We start from the raw sequence: 19765 nt of genomic DNA, 5'->3' as shown, positions 1-19765 counted from the left end.
AAAGTAGTTCCTATCTACCACCTAATTAGTGAATACCCTTCTCCAACCCTCCTTCCCTCTCCTCTTGTAACCACAGAAGAATGTTTTCTTCTCAGTTTAAACTATTTCTCAAGTTCTTATAATAGTGATCTTATACGATATTTGTCCTTTTGCAACTAATTTCACTCAGCATAATGCCTTCCAGGTTCCTCCATGTTATGAAATGTTTCACAGATTCCTCACTGTTCTTTATCGATGCGTAGTATTCCACTGTGTGAATATACCATAATTTATTTATCCATTCATCCGTTGATGGGCACCTTGGTTGCTTCCATCTTTTTGCTATTGTGAACAGTGCTGCAATAAACATGGGTGTGCATATATCTGTTCGTGTAAAGGCTCTTATTTCTCTAGGATATATTCCAAGGAGTGGGATTGCTGGATCGTATGGTAGTTCTATTTCCAGCTTTTTAAGGAAGCGCCAAATTGATTTCCAAAGTGGTTGTACCGTTTTACATTCCACCAGCAGTGTAGAAGTGTTCCAATCTCTCCACAGCCTCTCCAACATTTATTATTTCATGTTTTTTGGATTAATGCCAGAGAGATGAAATCTCATTGTAGTTTTGATGTGCATTTCTCTAATGGCTAATGATCATCAACATTTCCTCATGTATCTGTTAGCTACCTGAATGTCTTCTTTAGTGAAGTGTCTATTCATATCTTTTGCCCATTTTTTTAATAGGTTATTTGTCTTTTTGTAGTTGAGTTTTTGCAGTATAATGTAGATTTTAGAGATCAGGCGCTGATCAGAAATGTCATAGCTAAAAACTTTTTCCCAGTCTGTAGGTCTTTTTACTCTTTTGCTGAAGTCTTTGGATGAGCATAGGTGTTTGATTTTTAGGAGCTCCCAGTTATCTAGTTTTTCTTCTGCATTGTTAGTAATGTTTTGTATACTGTTTATGCCATGTATTATGGCTCCTAGCATTGTCCCTATTTTTTCTTTCATGATCTTTATCATTTTAGAGTTTATATTTAGGTCTTTGATCCATTTTGAGCTCGTTTTTGTGCATGGAGTGAGGTATGGGTCTTGTTTCATTTTTTGGCACATGGATATCCAGTTATGCCAGCACCATTTGTTAAAAAGACTGTCTTTTCCCCCTTTAACTGTTTTGGGGCCTTTGTCAAATATCAACTGCTCATATGTGGATGGATATATGTCTGGATTCTCAATTCTGCTCCATTGGTCCATGTATCTGTTGTTGTACCAGTACCAGGATGTTTTGGCTACTGTGGCAGTATAGTAAGTTCTAAAATCAGTAGAGTGAGGCCTCCCACTTTGTTCTTCTTTTTCAGTAATGCCTTACTTATCCAGGGCCTCTTTCTCTTCCATATGAAGTTGGTGATTTGTTTCTCCATCTCATTAAAGAATGTCACTAGGATTTGGATTGGAATTGTATTAAATGTATAGATCGCCTTTGGTAGAACAGACATTTTTATAATGTTAAGTCTTCCTATCTATGAGCAAGGTATGTTTTTCAACTTATGTAAGTCTCTCTTCTTTTTTGCAGAAGTGTACTGTAGTTTTCTTTGTGTAAGTCTTTTACATCTCTGGTAAGATTTATTCCTAAGTGTTTTATCTTCTTGGGGCTACTGTAAATGGCATTGATTTGGTGATTTCCTCTTCGATGTTCTTTTTGTTGCTGTAGAGGAATCCAACTGATTTTTGTATGTTTATCTTGTATCCCGATACTCTGCTGAACTCTTCTGTTAGTTTCAGTAGTTTTCTGGAGGATTCCTTAGGGTTTTCTGTGTATAAGATCATGTCATCTGCAAAGAGAGATACTTTTACTTCTTCCTTGCCAATCTGGATACCCTTTATTTCTTTATCTAGTCTAATTGCTCTGGCTAGGACCTCCAACACAATGTTGAATAAGAGCGGTGATTAAGGGCATCCTTGTCTGGTTCCCGATCTCAGTGGGAATGCTTTCAGGGTCTCTCCATTTAGGGAGATGCTGGCTGTTGGCTTTGTATAAATGCCCTTTATTATGTTGAGGAATTTTCCTTCTATTCCTATTTTGCTGAGAGTTTTTATCATGAATGGGTGTTGAACTTTGTCAAATGCCTTTTCTGCACCAATTGGTAAAATCATGTGATTCTTGTCTTTTGTTTTATTTATGTGGTGGATTACATGAATTGTTTTTCTAATGTTGAACCATCCCTGCATACCTGGTATGAAACCCACTTGGTCATGGTGAATAGTTTTTTTGATATGTTGTTGAATTCTATTGGCTAGAATTTTGTTGAGGATTTTTGCATCTACATTCATTCAGAGTCCTTTTTTAGTCTTTAGTTTCCTGTACATCTCTTCTGTACAATGAAGAAGCTCAGAGTTGCTCCATTCTGTTTCAAAGTCCTTCCCTGAAGGTTACCAGGATAGATGAAGCCAAAAGTCACTTTGGGAACAAGTGGGAAACACAATTAAATGTGACTGTGTTGCTCGCCATTTCATGCATTATCTATAATTGATTTAAAATATCTGCGACATATAAAATAGGAAGTATTCCTAGCATTTAAAAGACTGCTAGGGAATACATGCCTAAGACTTTTGAGGTTTCATTTTAGCCACAATGTAGAGTTATCCATGGCCTCTGCTCAACTCTCCCCTATATTTTCTGTTAATTAAGGATTGACTGTATATGTTAGGGTTACTTTCCAGGAGAAATTTGTGTTCAATTTCTCGCCCTCTTTACTCACTATGAACATTATTTTGTGTCTATGACCATACTCACTGCTGAATAATTCTTACAGTTTTCTGCTTGCAGAAAGGACAGATTGGATGTAGTTTCTTTTATCAGTATTCTAAGAGAAATGCAGATGCAAGGTACTGATCTAGTAGATGTGCTAAGTGTGGCCTTGCAGGCACATGTCAGTTTGTAACATATTTAACTCTTGATTAGGGTTGCAGAAAATCACCTGGAGTCCACTGGCAAGGAGCCACCAGCAACTACTTGCTCCCAAGAACTTCTCATTTTCCTCCTACAGCTTACCTCTTTGGGGTCTACATGTATCCTTCTTTTGACATGTCCATTGGGTATCATCATCCATCTCTGGCTGAAACCCAACTGTTTTCTTCCCCCTCTTATTCTCTCCACTGCTAGTGGATTCTTGGAACTTTTTGATCGATGGTGATGTTTCAAGCAGCCAGCCGTCATGTTTGGACTTCAACAGACTGAAAAGGACAAACATGAATGAGCTGTAGAGTGTATGGAAGGAGATACAGATCACACAAAGGAGTTTAAATTCAGCATGTGTCAAAATGCAGTTCATGGCAGTGAGAACCTTGGTTTTCTTATTTTTATTAAGCTAGAATTTAAATTTAAATAATTTATTGAAGGTCTACTTTGTGTCCTGCCACAGCAATTGTGGATAAGCAGTGGTGTTTATCTCAAAAAGCTTACATTTGGAGTTGGGGAAATGAGACTCAGACCTATGAAACTGCTAATAAAGTCACAGAGAGTATGATTAAGAACCAGAAAATAATAAAAATAAAAAAGTGTGCTAAAGCAAGACAAAATGAACACGAGGGATTAAAATATTGCCAATTTACCTGAAAACGCATTTGTGTTTTTCATTTTCAATTCTTAATAACATTTATCGTGTACCCAGTATATATAAGAAATAGTGCAATAGTGCATACGGAAGAAGTAGAGTCTGTCCTCACATAATTTCATAATAAAGTCAACAAGGTAAATATGAAGCAAACTTAGGTTACATAACTTCTATTCATGGGACAGGAAAATAGGGAGAATAAAATTACCTCACTGTGAATGTAATATAAATTTACCATAACCCAGAACTGTAAACTCAGGCAAGTCCAACTACTACTACATTTCTGCTTGTTCCTATAGAAAAATCCATGTGACCAAGACCACTGGCTTCTGTAAAAATTCTTTCACTCTCACCTCAGCCGAGCTTCCAATACTAGCCAATATTGATTGCTCCCAATGCGGGTTGCTTCCTGCTTCTCTACCCCATTTTATGCAGAGGCTTTTATGTGCCTGTATTCAAAACTCCCTCCTGGTAATTTCCCTTCTCAACAGGGAACTTGGCTTCTAATTTCTCTGAAATGAAGATGACCATATAACAAAAAAAAATTCTTTCTTCATTTGCATTGCTTTTCATCTTCACCCATCTACTATTCCTTCCAAGGTCTCAGGAGAAAATTACACCTTTGATTTGTACTCTCAATACCATCTTGATGCATGTCCTCTGAGACAATGACCTGTCAATCATCTCCTTTCTTATAACTTAATCTCCTTTAGGCTGGATTCTTTCCCTCGGATTACAAACAACATTAGACCTACCATTAAGACCCAAAACCAAAACTTAAAACCAAAAACTCTTCCCTTAAGTGGAAAAGCATAATAATACCCAGTGTCAGTGAGGGTGTGGGGAAGAGTATTTTCATATACTACTGGAACTGCAAATAGGTATACCCTTTTTGTGGGTGATGTGTCAACACTTATCTAAAATACAAATGCACCTACCCTTCTAACGATTCTACCTCTAAGAATTTATCCTACAGGAGAACATGCATAACAGCATGAGAATATCCATTAAAGGACGGTCACTGCAGGATTATTTGTAATACTAAAAAATGGAAGGCAAATATCCTTCAACAGGAGAATGTGTAAATAAACTATGATACATCCATCACAAGGAATACTATTCAGCCATTGAAAAGAATGAGGTAGATCTCTATGCTGATGTGAGAAACTTTATGATATGCTAATTAAGTGAAAAGAGAAAAAGGAAAAAAAGCAATTTGCAGTAACAGAACGTATAACGTGATCTACTTTTTGAAAAAAAAAAAAAAACTATACAAAAATATTTTTAAAGTTCTGGATGATAAACTCCAAACCAGAGAGGGAACATGGAAATAGGGTAACTGAGAAGACTCTTCTATTTTAATTTATGTACTTTTGAATATCTTAATTTCTTCCAATGGGTATGTACTTTTTTCCTTGCAATTAAAAAAACAAAAACGTTCCCTATTTCGCTTACATTTCTACTTCCTCTCTTCCCTTCCCTGCCAAACTTCTAGAAAAAAGTAGTTTATTTTAACAGACATACCCACCACAACTAATTTTTCAAATCTAACAGGTTCTTCTCTTTTCAACAGTCTTGCTTCTTACTAGATCACTTCACAGTAATTGACGCTTTCCTTTAAACTTTTTCTCCCTTAGCTTTCATAATATATTATCCTGATTGGTTTCCTAGCTTTAGGAGGCTTCTACTGAGATATTTTTGCTGGGAACTCTTCTTCTTACTTCCCCCTAAAAGTAGACTTTCTTGAAGATTCTGTCCTTTTCCTTCTTCCCTTCTCCCTCAGCACTTTCTGCCTCAGTAATCCTTGCTACATTTCTGTATCAATTCCTCTCACCCACAGTGGTCTCCAAAATTGCTGACCTGATCAAGTATCTGCCGTGAGGGATATCTTCTCATGCCCTCCCAAGCCAACTCATGCTAATGCAATGTATATCTTTATGTTAAAACTCGTTCCTCTTTCTATTCTCCTTTAATGATATCACCATCCTCCCAGTCACTCTCAAAAAAAAAACCTCAGTTGTCTTAACAACTCTTGCTTTCCTTAATCCTATTCAATCAACTGCAAATCGTTCTACTATATATTAACCAGATATTTATTGAGAACATACTCCTGGCCCTTATAATGTGCTATGAGGCTGGGGTTCATGAAATAGAAAACAAACATTTATTGAGTACTGGATTTTTACCGGAAACCCTGGTGGCGTAGTGGTTAAGAGCTATGGCTGCTGACCAAAAGGTCAGCAGTTTGAATCCACCAGGCGCTCCCTGGAAACCCTATGGAGGAGAAGGTTTGGGAAGGGTGGAAAAATTAAATGTAGTCTGAGGTGCCTATGGAACATCTGGGAAGATATTTCAAGAAAGCAACTGTCATGGATTGAATTATGTCCCTCCAAAAATGTGTGTATCAACTTGGTTAGGCCATGTGTGGTTCTCCTCCATTTTGTGATTATAATCTTATGTTGAGAGGATTAGGGTGGGATTGTAACACCATCCTTACTCAGGTCACCTCCCTAATCCAAGGTAAAGGGAAGCGAGAAGAGAGTTGGGGACCTCATACCATCAAGAAAGCAGCACACAGAGCAGAGTGCACCCTTTGGACCCGGGGACCCTGTGCCTGAGAAGCTCCTCGGCCATGGGAAGATTGAGGACAAGGACCTTCCTCCAGAGCCAAAAGAGAGAGAAAGCCTTTCCCTGGAGCTGACACCTTGAATTTGGACTTTTAGCCTACTTTACTGTGAGGAAATAAATTTCTCTTTGTTAAAGCCAACCACCTGTGGTATTTCTGTGATAGCAGCACTAGATGACTAAGACAGCAATTGAATGAATAACTGTGAAGACTTTTTTTTTTTTTTTTTTGGTTGGCTGATTGACTTTAGGGGTAGTAGGGTTGAGACAGATAAAGTTGAGAAAGTATAGACCTCAGTATCAATTTTCTTGTTGAAACAGGAGGTATATTCACTCTTGTGTGTAAGAGAAGTGGTACTGAGAAGATTGGTAAAGGTTGGAAGTGTGTATTGAGGGAATTCAAGATAGAAATGACCAAGAACAAAGGAAAGACTGTCTTACAATACTGAGGGCTTAAGAGAATTGGAAATTATAAATTTTTAGCAGGGCTTAGGTGCACAGATGTAAAAGCAGAGAAAGCAGCCTGAGAGCTTGATCCAAGCTTAGGATTTTATGAGGAGGGTGCAGCAGACTGGAGGTCAAGGGAACTGAGTATATTGGTAAGGGAGAAGCTTAGGTTAATCACTGGATCTAGGATGTACACAGGGAAGATGAATCAAATACAGGACTAAAAGATGGGCAGAAAAATAGGAGAAATGAAGGATTTAGATGCCTCTCTAAGGAAAATCAAAACAAGAAACAAAAAACGTGTTACAGTGATGTGAGAAATATGAGAACATGAACAAGCTGAAGAAGAAGAGGTTGGGCTGTAAAGGTGAGATGCCAGAGTCAAGGATTTCTGTGAGGGAAACACTGGAGGTGACAGCAATTTCCAGACATGGCCATGAATGATGTGGCTAAAAAGAACTGGAGTGAACCGAGGAAGACAAAAAACCCTACAGCTATGGCAATGGATAGATAAACCACATAGATATAAGAATCGCATAGAAATTATGGCCGGGTGAGGGGGAGTGACTGAGCAGGATGTCAAAGCCCTAGTGAATAATGATTGAAAACAAAGAAAGGGAAGGATGGATCACAATAAAGCTAGGTATACTGAGACTCACACAAAGAAGGAGGTTTGCAAGGGAGTAGAACGGTTAAAGGTTTGAGAATTTGGAATGAGGAAAAAGAAAAATCCTGGAACCACTGTCTCTGTTGTTTATTAAAGATGAGAGAAAAAATGGCCTCTATCAGAAGCAGAGCTCTCAGAAAAGACACAGGTTTTAGGCAGTGACTTACAGTCTGGCTATACATTAAAATAATCTGAGAAGTTTTTTAAAACAGGGATGGGCCGAGTTCCACCCACTTGCAGAAACTGAATTGATTGGCCTGGGGTAGGTCATGAGCATTATTTTCCTTCCTCTCTCACTCTTTTCCTTTTTAAAAGCTCCTCAGTTGATTCTAATGTCTAGTCAGGGTTGAAAATCATTGAGTATGGGAAAGGCTGGGAGAAAACATTTTTCTGTGAAAAAGATTGATGTTGAAAAGAGTTTATTTTCCATGAGACAGGGATTCTCTATGGCACCTTTAGAAAATCCTGGAGGGACAGTAGGAAGGGGAGGGGTGTTAGTGGTGTGAGAAAAACTAGGGAAGAAAAAGTAAACTTTTAAGAAAATAAAAAAAACAAGAAAGAGAAATCAACACGAAATACTCAAATTTTGGCATGAGTCATTAAAAAAAATTAAATGGTAAAAAGTCCTTGATTTAGAAGAACACACAATCTAGAGCAGGGGAAACAGATAGCTATTAATTCCTTCCTATTTCCAGTGGTTTCCTTTGGGTACTGGCCATGTCATACCTGAACAATTCCTATATCTTCCAATTCCTGACCAAGCCTTGGTATCAGCCATTTGTTCATGGAGACCTAATAACTTTCAGTGAAAAAAGGCACCTGGATTCCCACTGCTCCCAATTCCCATGGGAGACAGGGCAAGAGAATATATGTACGTATGAATCTATCTATCTATATTGAAAACCATGAGTTTACACTCATATCTCCAATTCTAATCTCAAACCACAGGGTTCATTTTAGGTTTCCTCCCTTTCCATATATTTTTTCCAACAGTGAAAAAAATAGCTGCCATTTTCCTTAATATAATTACTTACTTGATTTCAAACTCAGTAGTATGAAAATAATATCCCATCCCCACTGCCACAATTCATAACCACCCCCCCCCCCATAACATTGCACTGGGCTGCTTCTGCCAACACATCTCTGTAGGGTCACTCTCCTCACACAATCCCAACTGGGCTACCTCTGTTCTAAGGAGCCCTCCTCATCCCTCTTAGGGCCCAGACCCTGTGTAGGAACAACCTCCATGTAGATACTCTCCCTCATTTTGCTCAAGCTCCTACATCCTACACCAAGTCCGAGTTTGAGCTTTCCACTATGGAAGCCCTTCTCATCCTGCTCAAGTTCCAATATTTGGGGCTAAACTGTCCCTCTGTGGATGCCCGTCTCACTTACTCAGGCTCCAACACTATGATCAAATTAATTGTTGGGTATGACATGAAAGTAGTGACTAAGGTTTATTTTCCCCCGTATCTGTATCTAGTACACACAGCAATAAAAAAACTTCCCTTTCGGTGTTTAACAGTGATGGAAAAGTAGCATTGATTAAGGGTAGGGTTGCATAACTGATTATTGTCCTTACTGTCAACATGTTGTACACCTTTAAAAAGTTGAATTGGCAAAAGTTGTGTGATAGATATATTTACAAAAATGACCAAAAACAAAAAACAAACAAAACAAAACAAGAGTAGCTGCTGAGTCTGCTTATGTATGACCAAAAACCTCATGGGATTTGGTTTCTTGGTTTGGAGGTTTAGGGTCATTGTTTCATGGGACATTCTAGTTAAATGGTCTAATAACACGTTTGGTGCTTCTGTTCTAGCTCGCAGTTCATTTTGTAGTTCCTGGCAGTCTTAAGAGTTCGTCTCTATTCACTTGGAGCAAAAGAGAAAGAAGAAGAGTCAGGAATAGGAGAAGGCTATTAAATGTGTGCCTAATTGTCTCCATGAACAACTGCCACCTTTGCAATGAGACCAGAAGAACTGAATGGTGCCTGGCTACCATTACTGGACATTTTGATCAAGGGTTCTATAGAGAAATCCTGATCAAAGGGAGAAAATGCAGAACAGAATTTCAGATTCTCATGGACCCCAGACGTCCTGGAGCCATGAAGGCTGGATGAATCCCTGAAACTATCACTCTGAGAGAATCTTTAAAACCTTAAATCAGAAGCATCCTCTGAATTCCTCTTAAAACCAAACAGTAGTTTAGTTTAACTAGTATAAAATATCTGCCTTGAGTATTACGCTTTTTTAAGAACTATCTATATAGGATCAAATTGACAAAAGCAACTTCAAAGATTAGATAGGAACCTTAGGGGGCAGTGAGTTTATGTTAATGGGGGAGAAACAACTCAGAAAAGGAGGGTGAGAATAGTTGCACAACTCAAAGAACATAAGCAATGTCACTGAATTATACATGTAGAAACTGTTGAATTGGTGTATGTTTTGCAGCATATATTCTCAACAACAAAAACTTTCCTTTTTCCACTGAATTTCTTGGTGCCTTTGCCAAAAAAAGCAGTTATGTGTAAGGGGCTATTTCTGGACTTTCCATTCTGTTTCACTGAACTATCTATCTGAATATGAATACCAATCTCTATTGATTAAAACCCAAAACCAAACCTCAAGTTACTTTTAGCTAAATAGCAGGTTAGCTCATAAAGTAATGAATATCATCTTGAGTACTATGCTTTTTAAAAAAATCATCTATATGAGACCAAATGGTCAACAAATGCTCTAAAGCATAGCTGAGAAGGTTGGGGGAAGTGATGCTAGGTTAATGGGAACAGAACAACAAGAACAGAAATAATGAGAATGCTGATACAATGTGAAGAATGTTGAATGGGAACCTGTTTTGCTGCGTATACTTTCACAGAAAATATAATAAAATACTGTTAAAAAAAAGATGAAGAAATAATAAGGATTTTTTCAGGTTGAAGGTAAATGGACACCACATGGAAGCTTGGATCTACAGAAAATGAAAAAAAAAAAAAAAACAGAAATAGTACATACGTGGGTAAATATAAAAGACTATATTCTTTTCTCAATTTCTTTAAAAGATACATGATTATTTAAAGCAAAAGTTATAACACTGTATTATAGTGTTTATAATGTACTGAAAGATAATGTATATGACAATAGTAGCACAAAGAATGGGGAGATAAATAGATTTATATTCTAGAAATTGGGGCCCTGGTGGCATAGTGGGTAAGCATTTAGTTGTTAACCAAAAGGTTGGCAGTTTACATTCACCAGCCGCTCCTTGAAAACCCTATGGGGCAGTTCTGCTCTGTTCTATAGGGTTACTATGAGTCAGAATCAACCAATGGCAATGGGTATGAAGCTAGAAAAAGAAGTGCAAACTAAATATAAAGAAGAAGGAAGGAAATAATAGAGGAAAAATCTACAAAACAGACAAACAATAGAGAAAATAAATACAAAAAATTGGCCCTTTAGAGAATGAAGAACACCGAAGACATAAGGAAAATATGAGCCCAAGAGACAGAAAGAGCCACATATACCAGAGACTCCAACAGCCTAACACCAGAAGAACTAGAGGTGCCTGGCTACGAATGACTACCCTGACAGGGAACACAACAGAGAATCCCTGATGGAGCAAGAGATAAGTGGAATGCAGAACTCAAATTCTAGTAAAAAGACCAGACTTGATGGTCTGACTGAAACTGAAGGGACCCCAGAAGATATTGCCCTGGACTCTCTGTTAGCCCAGAACTAGAACCATTCCTGAAGCCAAGTCTTCAGACGAAGATTAGACAGGACTAGAAGACATAAAATGATATTGGTGAAAAGTGTGCTTCTTGGCTCAAGTAAATACAGGAGACTAGATGGGCAGCTCCTGTCTGGAGGTGAGATGAGAAGGCAGAAGGGAATAGAAGCTGGTTGAATGGACATGGGAAATACTGGGTGGAGAGAAGGAGGGTGCTGTCATATTGTAGCGAGAGCAACTAGAGTCACATAACAATATGTGTGTAAGTTTTTGTATGAGAAACTGACTTTAGTTGTAAACTTTCACTTAAAGCACACACACAAAAAAATTGGCCCTTTAAAAAGATTAATAAAATTGATAAACCACTGCCAAGACAAACCAAGAAAAAGAGAAGACTAAGGTTATAAATATCAGGAATTAGAAAGGGGACAGGAAACCCTGGTGGTGTAGTGGTTAAGTGCTACAGCTGCTAACCAAGAGGTCGGCAGTTCAAGTCCACCAGGTGCTCCTTGGAAACTCTATGGGGCAGTTCTACTCTGTTCTATAGAGTTGCTATGAGTCGGAATCGACTCGACGGCAGTGGGTGGTGGAAAGAGGGGATATTGCTATAGATCCTACACACAGTAAAAGGATATTAAGGGTATATTATGAACAACTTTATGTCAATATGTTCAATAACTGAGATGAAATGATGCAAACATTTCTTGAAAAATGTAAGTTGTTAAGAAGCAGAAAATATGAATAGCCTTGTCTTTGTTATCTAGTGTTGCTATAACAGAAATATCACAAGTGGGTGGCTTTAATAAACTGAAGTTTATTTTCTCACAATTTAGGAGGCCAGCGCTGCTCTAGGGAAACCCTTTTTCTTTTGGCTCCGGGTGAAGGTCCTTGTCTCCTCAGCTTGTTTCCTGGTTCCTTAGAGATCTCCATGTGGCTTGGCATCTATCTTCCCCCATCTCTGTTTGCTAGCTTGCTTGTTTAATCTCTTTTATATCTCAAAAGAGATTGACTGAAGACACACCCTACACTAATATTGCCTTATTAACATAACAAAGACAACTCATTTCCAGTGGGATTATAACCACGGGCATAGGGGTTAGGATTTACAACACATATTTTTGGGGGATACAATTCAATCCATAACAAGTGTTATATCTATTAAAGAAATTGTATTCAAATAAAAAATGTTGCCACAAAGAAAACTGCCCAAATAGCTTCACTGGTAAATTTTATCAAATATGTAACGAATATTACCAATGTTACACACACTCTTTCAGTAAATAGTAAAAGAGAGAATGTTTCTCGCCTCATTTTAGGTTATCATACAATACCAAAACCTAATTATTACAAGAAAAGAATATTACAAACAAGTGTCTCTCATAAACACTGATACAAGAATCCTCAGCAAAATATTACCAAATCAATTTCAACAATATATAAAAAGTTACTACATCACGGTCAGGTAAGTATTTTTCCAAAATGCAAAGTTGGCTTAACATTCAGAAATAAATCCGTGTAAATCATCACATTAATAGATTAAAGAAGCAAAACCATATGATTATATCAATAAGTGCAGAAAAACACTTGACAAAACTAAACATGCATTTCTGATCAAAAACTCAGTAAACCAGGAATAGAAGGGTACTTCTTTAAATCTGATAAAGGGCATCTATTAAAAACCTATATTTAGCATTATACTTATTGGTGAATTATTGAATGCCTTCTGCTTGAGACTGAGAACAAATCAAGGATGTCTTCTTTAACCACTTGTATTTATTTGATACTGCACTGGAAGTCCTAACAAATGCATAAGGCAAGAAAAAGAAAGGAAAGTCATTAACACTTGGAAACAGATAAGTAAAGCTATTATTATTCACAGACAACATGACTGAGAAGTTGGAAATTCTAAGGAATATAACCAAAAACAACAAAACAAAACATGATAACCCTGCTAGAATATGTACATTTAGCAAGATTGCAATATACAAGATAAATATACAAAAATCAATACTTTTTCAATATACCATCCACAGAAATTGGAACATGAAAAAAAACATTTACAATATCATAAAAAGCGTATAATGTTTAGGAATAAATGCAAAGAAAAACATGCATCCCTGTTGTTACACTGAAAACTACATGGCATTTCTGTTACATTTTTAAAAAATACCTAAATGTATACAGAGATACACCATATTCATGGATTAGAATATTCAGTACTTTTAGGACATCAATTTTCCCCAAAATGATCAAATAGTAATTCTACCTCCTTAATAGAAATTGATAAACTGAATTTAAAATGTAAAGAATGTAGAGTAGTCAAAAGAATTTTTAATAAGAAAAACAAAGCAGGGAGAATTGGACTACCTGATTTTTGAAGATTTAAAGATTTTGAAGATTTACTATAAAGCTAATGTAACTCAGACAGTATGCCATTAACATAAGAATGGACATGTAGATTAATGGAATAGAAGTCTATAACTGTGTCTGTGTGTGTACGCATATTTGATTTTTGAAAAGGCATCAGGTAATTCGATAAAAAAAAAGTTTTTTCAACAAATGGTGCTGGAATAACTGAATATCTGTACGGAAACAGAATGAATATTGAGCCCTACCTTGTAACTCACCCAAAAACATATTCAAAGTGGACCACAAACTTAAACGTAAAAGCCAGTACTATAAACCTTCTAGAGGAAAACACAGGAGAATATCTTCCTAAGTGTCATCAATATTAAAAACTCCTGCTCTTTAAAAACACCATTAAGGAAATAAAAAGACAAGTCACACACTTGGAGAAAATACTCACAATATATACATCTGATGAAGGTTTTGTATCCAAAATATACAAAGAACTGTATGTTCAATAATTAGGTTGTTTTCTCAACTAAAAATGATTAAAAGATTTGAATAGACACTTGACAAAAAGAAAATACACGAATGGCCAATAAATAACATTAAAAGACGCCCATCAGTCATCAAAGAACTGCATATTAAAATCACAACGAGGTACCATTTCACATACACAAAAATAGTTAAAATGAAGAAGTCTGATAATACCAAGCCTTGGCAATGATCTGGGACAACTGGAAATCTCATACTTTGCTGGTGGGAGTGTAAAATTACACAACTTTGGGAAACAGTTTGGCAGTTTCATGTATAGTTAAAAATACATTTACAACGCGACATGGAAATTTCACTCCTAGGTATTTATTCTAGAAAAAGAAAACATGCTCACTAAAAGACTTACACAGAAATGTTTACAGCAGCTCAGTCATTTTTTGCTAAAAGTATAGAAATAATTCAGATGTACATCAACAGATGAACTGATAAAGAAGTTGTGGTATATTTATACAATGAAGTACTACTCGGAAATAAAAAAGTAATGGACTACTGACACATGCAGCAACATGGATGAACCTCCAAAACATCATGGTGAGTGAAAGATGACAGACACACACATACTATATAATTCCATGTATATATTCCATTTGGAAATCCTGGTGGCATAGTGGTTAAGAGTTTCATCTGCTAACCAAAAGGATGGCAGTTTGAATCCACCAAGGTACTCCTTGGAAACCCTATGGGGCAGTTCTACTCCGTCCTATAGGGTGACTCTGAGTTGGAATCAACTCAATGGGAATTTTTTTTTTTTTTTTAATATGAAGATTTAGAGCGTGTAAAACTAATCTGAAGAGATAGAAATCAGATTATTGGTTGCCTGGGCTTGGGGAAGTGGGATTTAGTGCAAAGGGGCAAAAGGGACTTTCTGGGGGTGATGAATATTTTCTCTATTAATTGAGATGTTAGTTACATTGGTATATTTATTTGTTAAAACACAGCAAATGTGTGCATTTTATTGAATATAAAATATGTTTTAATAAAGTTGATTACAAAATAGTTGAAGGAAAAAGCAAAAAAAATCATCAAAGAAACTTTTAGATATATAGGTTATATAAAAATGAATAACTATATAAATTATTTCCCAAACTATGTAGATCCAGTAAACTGAAGAAATACTGAACTGTACTTTGCGCCACTCACCGTGCTAGGTACTATAAAGTTAAAACCTAATTGTCAGACACTCAGTCTTTCCTATCATTTCACACAATCCAGATAAAATGTGTAGAAAATCCATTGAGGGTTATGACTAATACAGGACAACATCATTCACTGATAGGCATGGAATTACTAGAATAGTTCTCTGTTATTCTTATTTAGCTTCTGCTGGAGCTGTTAAAGTGATGATAAAATGATCAAAATCGAGAGAGAGAGAAAGAGGATAAACCCATGGCATTCAGCACTGCCACACTGTATAATTCACCCCTAAGTTACTAAAATTTTACTGAAATATCTCTGCATTTTAATATTTCAAAAACAGGAAACTTGGAGCATCCTTGATTTAGTGTGCGGAAAAGAAAAACATTTTCAGTTCTTCAAGTTTACTAAAATTCTAACGATACAAAGCACCTTGAACTTTTCTGTTTTGTCCAAATCTCGTATCGCGATAGTCTGTCTGAGCTGGAATGGCAAATTTTAAATGTCATTCAGGACCAACTGAATACCACTTGTATTTGCATTCCTTAAAAAGGAGAACAACATTAACCTTTTGTTTTATTGAATTAAAATGCCACGGAAATGCTGACGTAGTCTTGGGAGACTGAAACACTTTTACAAAGAAGAATAAAAAGCTGTCATTTATTAAATACAAAGAACAATTACTTGATAGGATGCCTTCTGACAAAAAGCAGATTGGTATTCTCACCATAGAAAAGGCATTATATAAAAAAAATAAAGTCTAGCCTGGACCTCAGAGACACGAATAATTTAAAGCTGCGTTTGGTGCAATTTGGATTTTTCTTTAGGGAGGCAAAGTTAAATACCTTTAATTTGTTCTAATTATTTCAAATTTGCAAGTTAATTATGACTGATCATTAAATAACAAAAAGGACTATCGTCTCCACAGAGTTTTACCTCCTACCTTCTGCATTACTTAAACTAGATTTTAGCATGCATGAATTAACTTCCTAAATAATCACACGGTTTGACTAAATGGCTCAGTAAAACGAGCTCTGATCCTCAGAACAAGCATTAATGGACATTAGAAATGCTATTGGGACTCATGTTACTTACATTAGAAGTACTTTTAATGGGGCCTTATTTACTAATCTTTATGTACTGTTCAAGCTAGAGCGTCATAAAAAAAAATTATTCCGCTTTACTGGAGGAAAAGGCCAATCTTTGAGACAATAAAAACAAATGTCCATTTAACAACAACTAAATTCATTTTAAAATTAATGTAGGGATGTGATGATGGAATTTAACTTGTTTTAGCTGTTCATCTCAATGAATCAATCTAGCAAAAATGGTCTGCTTGGTCTGTATATGGCATGTTATAGATCCACTGATGTGTCAAGTAACTCGAGTAACTACAGAAGGTCTAATGATAGCCAAAAGCTAGCACTTAAAATCCACCTGCTACTCTGTAAGAATTCATTGTTTCTTGTGTTATGCTAGTTTCCAGTTCTCAATTCTGTGCATATTTGTCTATCAATGAGTATGAAACCAGATGTCACATAACTATGTAGCTTAGAATTCTTCTGAAAAATAATTTTCCTAGAAGTCTCAGTTAAATTTCCATATTCCTAGAGATGGATCTGTCAATGAACAAAATATTCTGAGATCAGAGTTTAAAGAATAAAATTTAGTAAGTAGGATATTTCATATACTGTCAGATCTTTCTATTTCCTTACTCTAAAATCATCAACACAAATTTTACTTACATACATTTAAGGTTCAGTGGTAGAATTCTTGCCTCCCATGTGGGAGACCTGGGTTTAATTCCTGGCCAATGCACCTCAAGCACAGCCACTACCTGTCTGTGACACTGAACAGGCTCCAGCGGAGCTTCCAGACTAAGACAGACTGGAAGAAAGGCCTGGTGATCACTTCCAAAAATCGGCCAATGAAAATCCTATGGATTATGACAGTCCCACCTCCTTGTGTACAGGGTCACGTGGAGCCAGGAGCCAACTCAACAGCAGCTAACAAAAACAATAATAAATATTATCTGAGAGCCTACTATGTGTCAGTTCTGTGTTTAGGAATGAAAGTACACAAAAGAATAAGTGATGACTTTTGAATATTTACAGATAAACAAGGAGAGATAATCATCTAAACAATGAGTACCTAACAGCAGGTGTTATGATGGCAGTATATGCAAAGTTCTATGGAAGCAGGTAATAAGCACCAGGAAGCTTATAAGAGTTCATGGGGGGGGGGGGGCGTGGGATGAAACCCATCAGGCAGCAAAGTCAGTAAAAAGGAATGATAATTTATTAGCATTTAATATGCAACAGGCACTGAAGTGGTCCATGACTCCAAAAGATGTGTCATCCTAGTGGGGAATTTACTTACTGAAGTATGCCAAATCCTGTAGGTGTGATGGGTAGAATAATGGTCTCTGGAAGACAACAGATACTTTCACAGGCTTACTTGTGCTTACTTACTAATCTGTAGTGCACAGTGTCAGCTGTTTTCCTTGATGTGATGAAATTCACTTGAAATTGTGCACTACAGATTAGTAAGTAAACACAATTAAGCCCCGCATACCTTGCTTACTGGTTAATCTGCCCCTGGATACTTTAAAGAAGGAAAGATATAACTTAGATGTGAGTGGTGTAGAAAAAAAGAGTCTGACCCGGAGGGGCAGCTGTATACAACAGAAGGAAACATTGCCTAGTCCTGTACTGTATACAACAGAAGGAAACATTGCCTAGTCCTGCACCATGCCCACAATGTCAGCCCCTGTATACAACAGAAGGAAACATTGCCTAGTCCTGCACCATGCCCACAATGTCAGCCCCTGTATACAACAGAAGGAAACATTGCCTAGTCCTGCACCATGCCCACAATGTCAGCCCCTGTATACAACAGAAGGAAACATTGCCTAGTCCTGCACCATGCCCACAAATGATTGTTAAGCTTAAGCCCATTGTTGTAGCCTTCTGTCAATCCATCTCATTGAGGGTCTTCCTCTGTTTCACTGACCCTCTACTTTACCAAGCATGATGTCCTTCTCCAGGGACTGATCCCCCCGACAACATATCCAAAGTATGTGAGACGTGGTCTTGCCACCTGTGCTTCTAAAGAGCACTCTTAGTTGTATTTCTTCCAAGACAGATGTGTTCATTTTTTTGGCAGTCCATGGTATATTTGATATTCTTCTCCAACACCGCAATTCAAAGCCATCAATTCTCTTTGGTCTTCTTTATTCATCATCCAACTTTCACATGTATAGGAGGCAAATTAAAACATCATGGCTTGGGTCATGCGTACCTTAGTCTTCAAGGTGACATCTTTGCTTTTCAACACTTTAAAGGGGTCTTTTGCAGCCAATTTGCCCAATGCAATGCTTCTCTTGATTTCCTGACTGCAGCTTCCATGGGTGTTGATTGTGGATCCAAGTAAAATAAAATTCTTGACAACTTCAATCTTTTCCCCATTTATTATGATATGGCTTATTGGTCCAGTTGTGAGGATTTTTGTTTTCTTTATGTTGCGGTGTAATCCATACTGAAGGCTGTGGTCTTTGGTCTTCATCAGTAAGTGCTTCAAGTCCTCTTCACTTTCAGCAAGCAAGGTTGTGTCATCTGCGTAACATAGGTTGTTAATGAGTCTTCCTGCAATCCTTAAGCCATGTTCTTCCCCTTGGGGGCAGCTTCTGGGGTTATTTGCTGAGCATACAGGTTGAAAAGGTATGGTAAAAGGATACAACCTTGACACACACCGTTCCTGACTTCAAACCCCTTGTTCTGTTTGAACGGCTGCCTCTTGATCTATGTACAGGTTCCCCACGAGCACAATTAAGTGTTCTGGAATTCCCATTCTCCACAATGTTATCCATAATTTGTTATGATACAGTCAAATGCCTTAGCATAGTCAATATAACATAGGTAGCCATCTTTCTGGTATATCCTGCTTTCAGCCAGGATCCATCTGACATAAGAAATGATATTCCTGGTTCCACGTCCTTTTCGGAATCCAGCTTGAATTTCTGGCAGTTCCCTGTCGATATACTGCTGCAGCTGCTTTTGAATGATCTTCGGCAAAATTTTACTTGCATGTGATACTAATGATATTGTTTGATAATTTCCACATTTGGTGGGATCACCTTTTTTTGAGAATAGGCATAAATATAAATCTCATTCAGTTGGTTGAGGGGCAGTTAGGACAGTATAATGCTTAAGACTATAGCATTGAGGTCAGAGAGAACTGGGTACTGCATAGCTATTTGTAAGTTGTGATAGATGTGATTTCTTAAGCCAGTTGCTTAACCTCTCTGGGCCTAATTTCCTCATCTATAAAATTAGGTTAATAATAGTATATAACTGAGAGTTGTTGTGGGGATCAAATGAGCTAACATATGCAAGATGCATAGAGCAATGCCCAGCACATAAAAACAGCAAATTTATTGCCACTGAGTCAATTCTGACTCATGACTACCTACCCCACGTTTCAGAGTAGAACTGCACTCTGTAGGGTTTTCACTGGCTGTAATCGCGTGGAAGTATCAAACCACCTACCTTTTGTTTAACAGCCAAGAGCAAACTATTTGTGCCACCCAGGGACCCCAGCACATAACACTGCCTAAATGTAAGCTTCTATTATTATCATTATTTTTATTACTGAAGTCTTCTTAAAATGAAACAA

General features: G+C 37.1%; 1 protein-coding gene across 3 annotated transcripts in view; it reads right to left on the bottom strand.

The window, feature by feature from the left end:
- KIAA1328 (KIAA1328 ortholog) overlaps positions 1-19765 on the bottom strand; it is a 362831-nt gene that overhangs the window by 79617 nt on the left and 263449 nt on the right. For all 3 annotated transcript variants that reach the window (XM_049901399.1, XM_049901397.1, XM_049901398.1), the window contains one exon: positions 3027-3208. In XM_049901399.1, the coding sequence (XP_049757356.1) occupies positions 3027-3208 (182 nt within the window). The remainder of the gene's footprint in view (positions 1-3026; positions 3209-19765) is intronic.

This window comes from Elephas maximus, chromosome 11 (assembly GCF_024166365.1).
Source record: "Elephas maximus indicus isolate mEleMax1 chromosome 11, mEleMax1 primary haplotype, whole genome shotgun sequence".
Taxonomy (NCBI): Eukaryota; Metazoa; Chordata; class Mammalia; order Proboscidea; family Elephantidae; genus Elephas; species Elephas maximus.
This window is presented reverse-complemented; position numbering and strand designations above follow the sequence as displayed.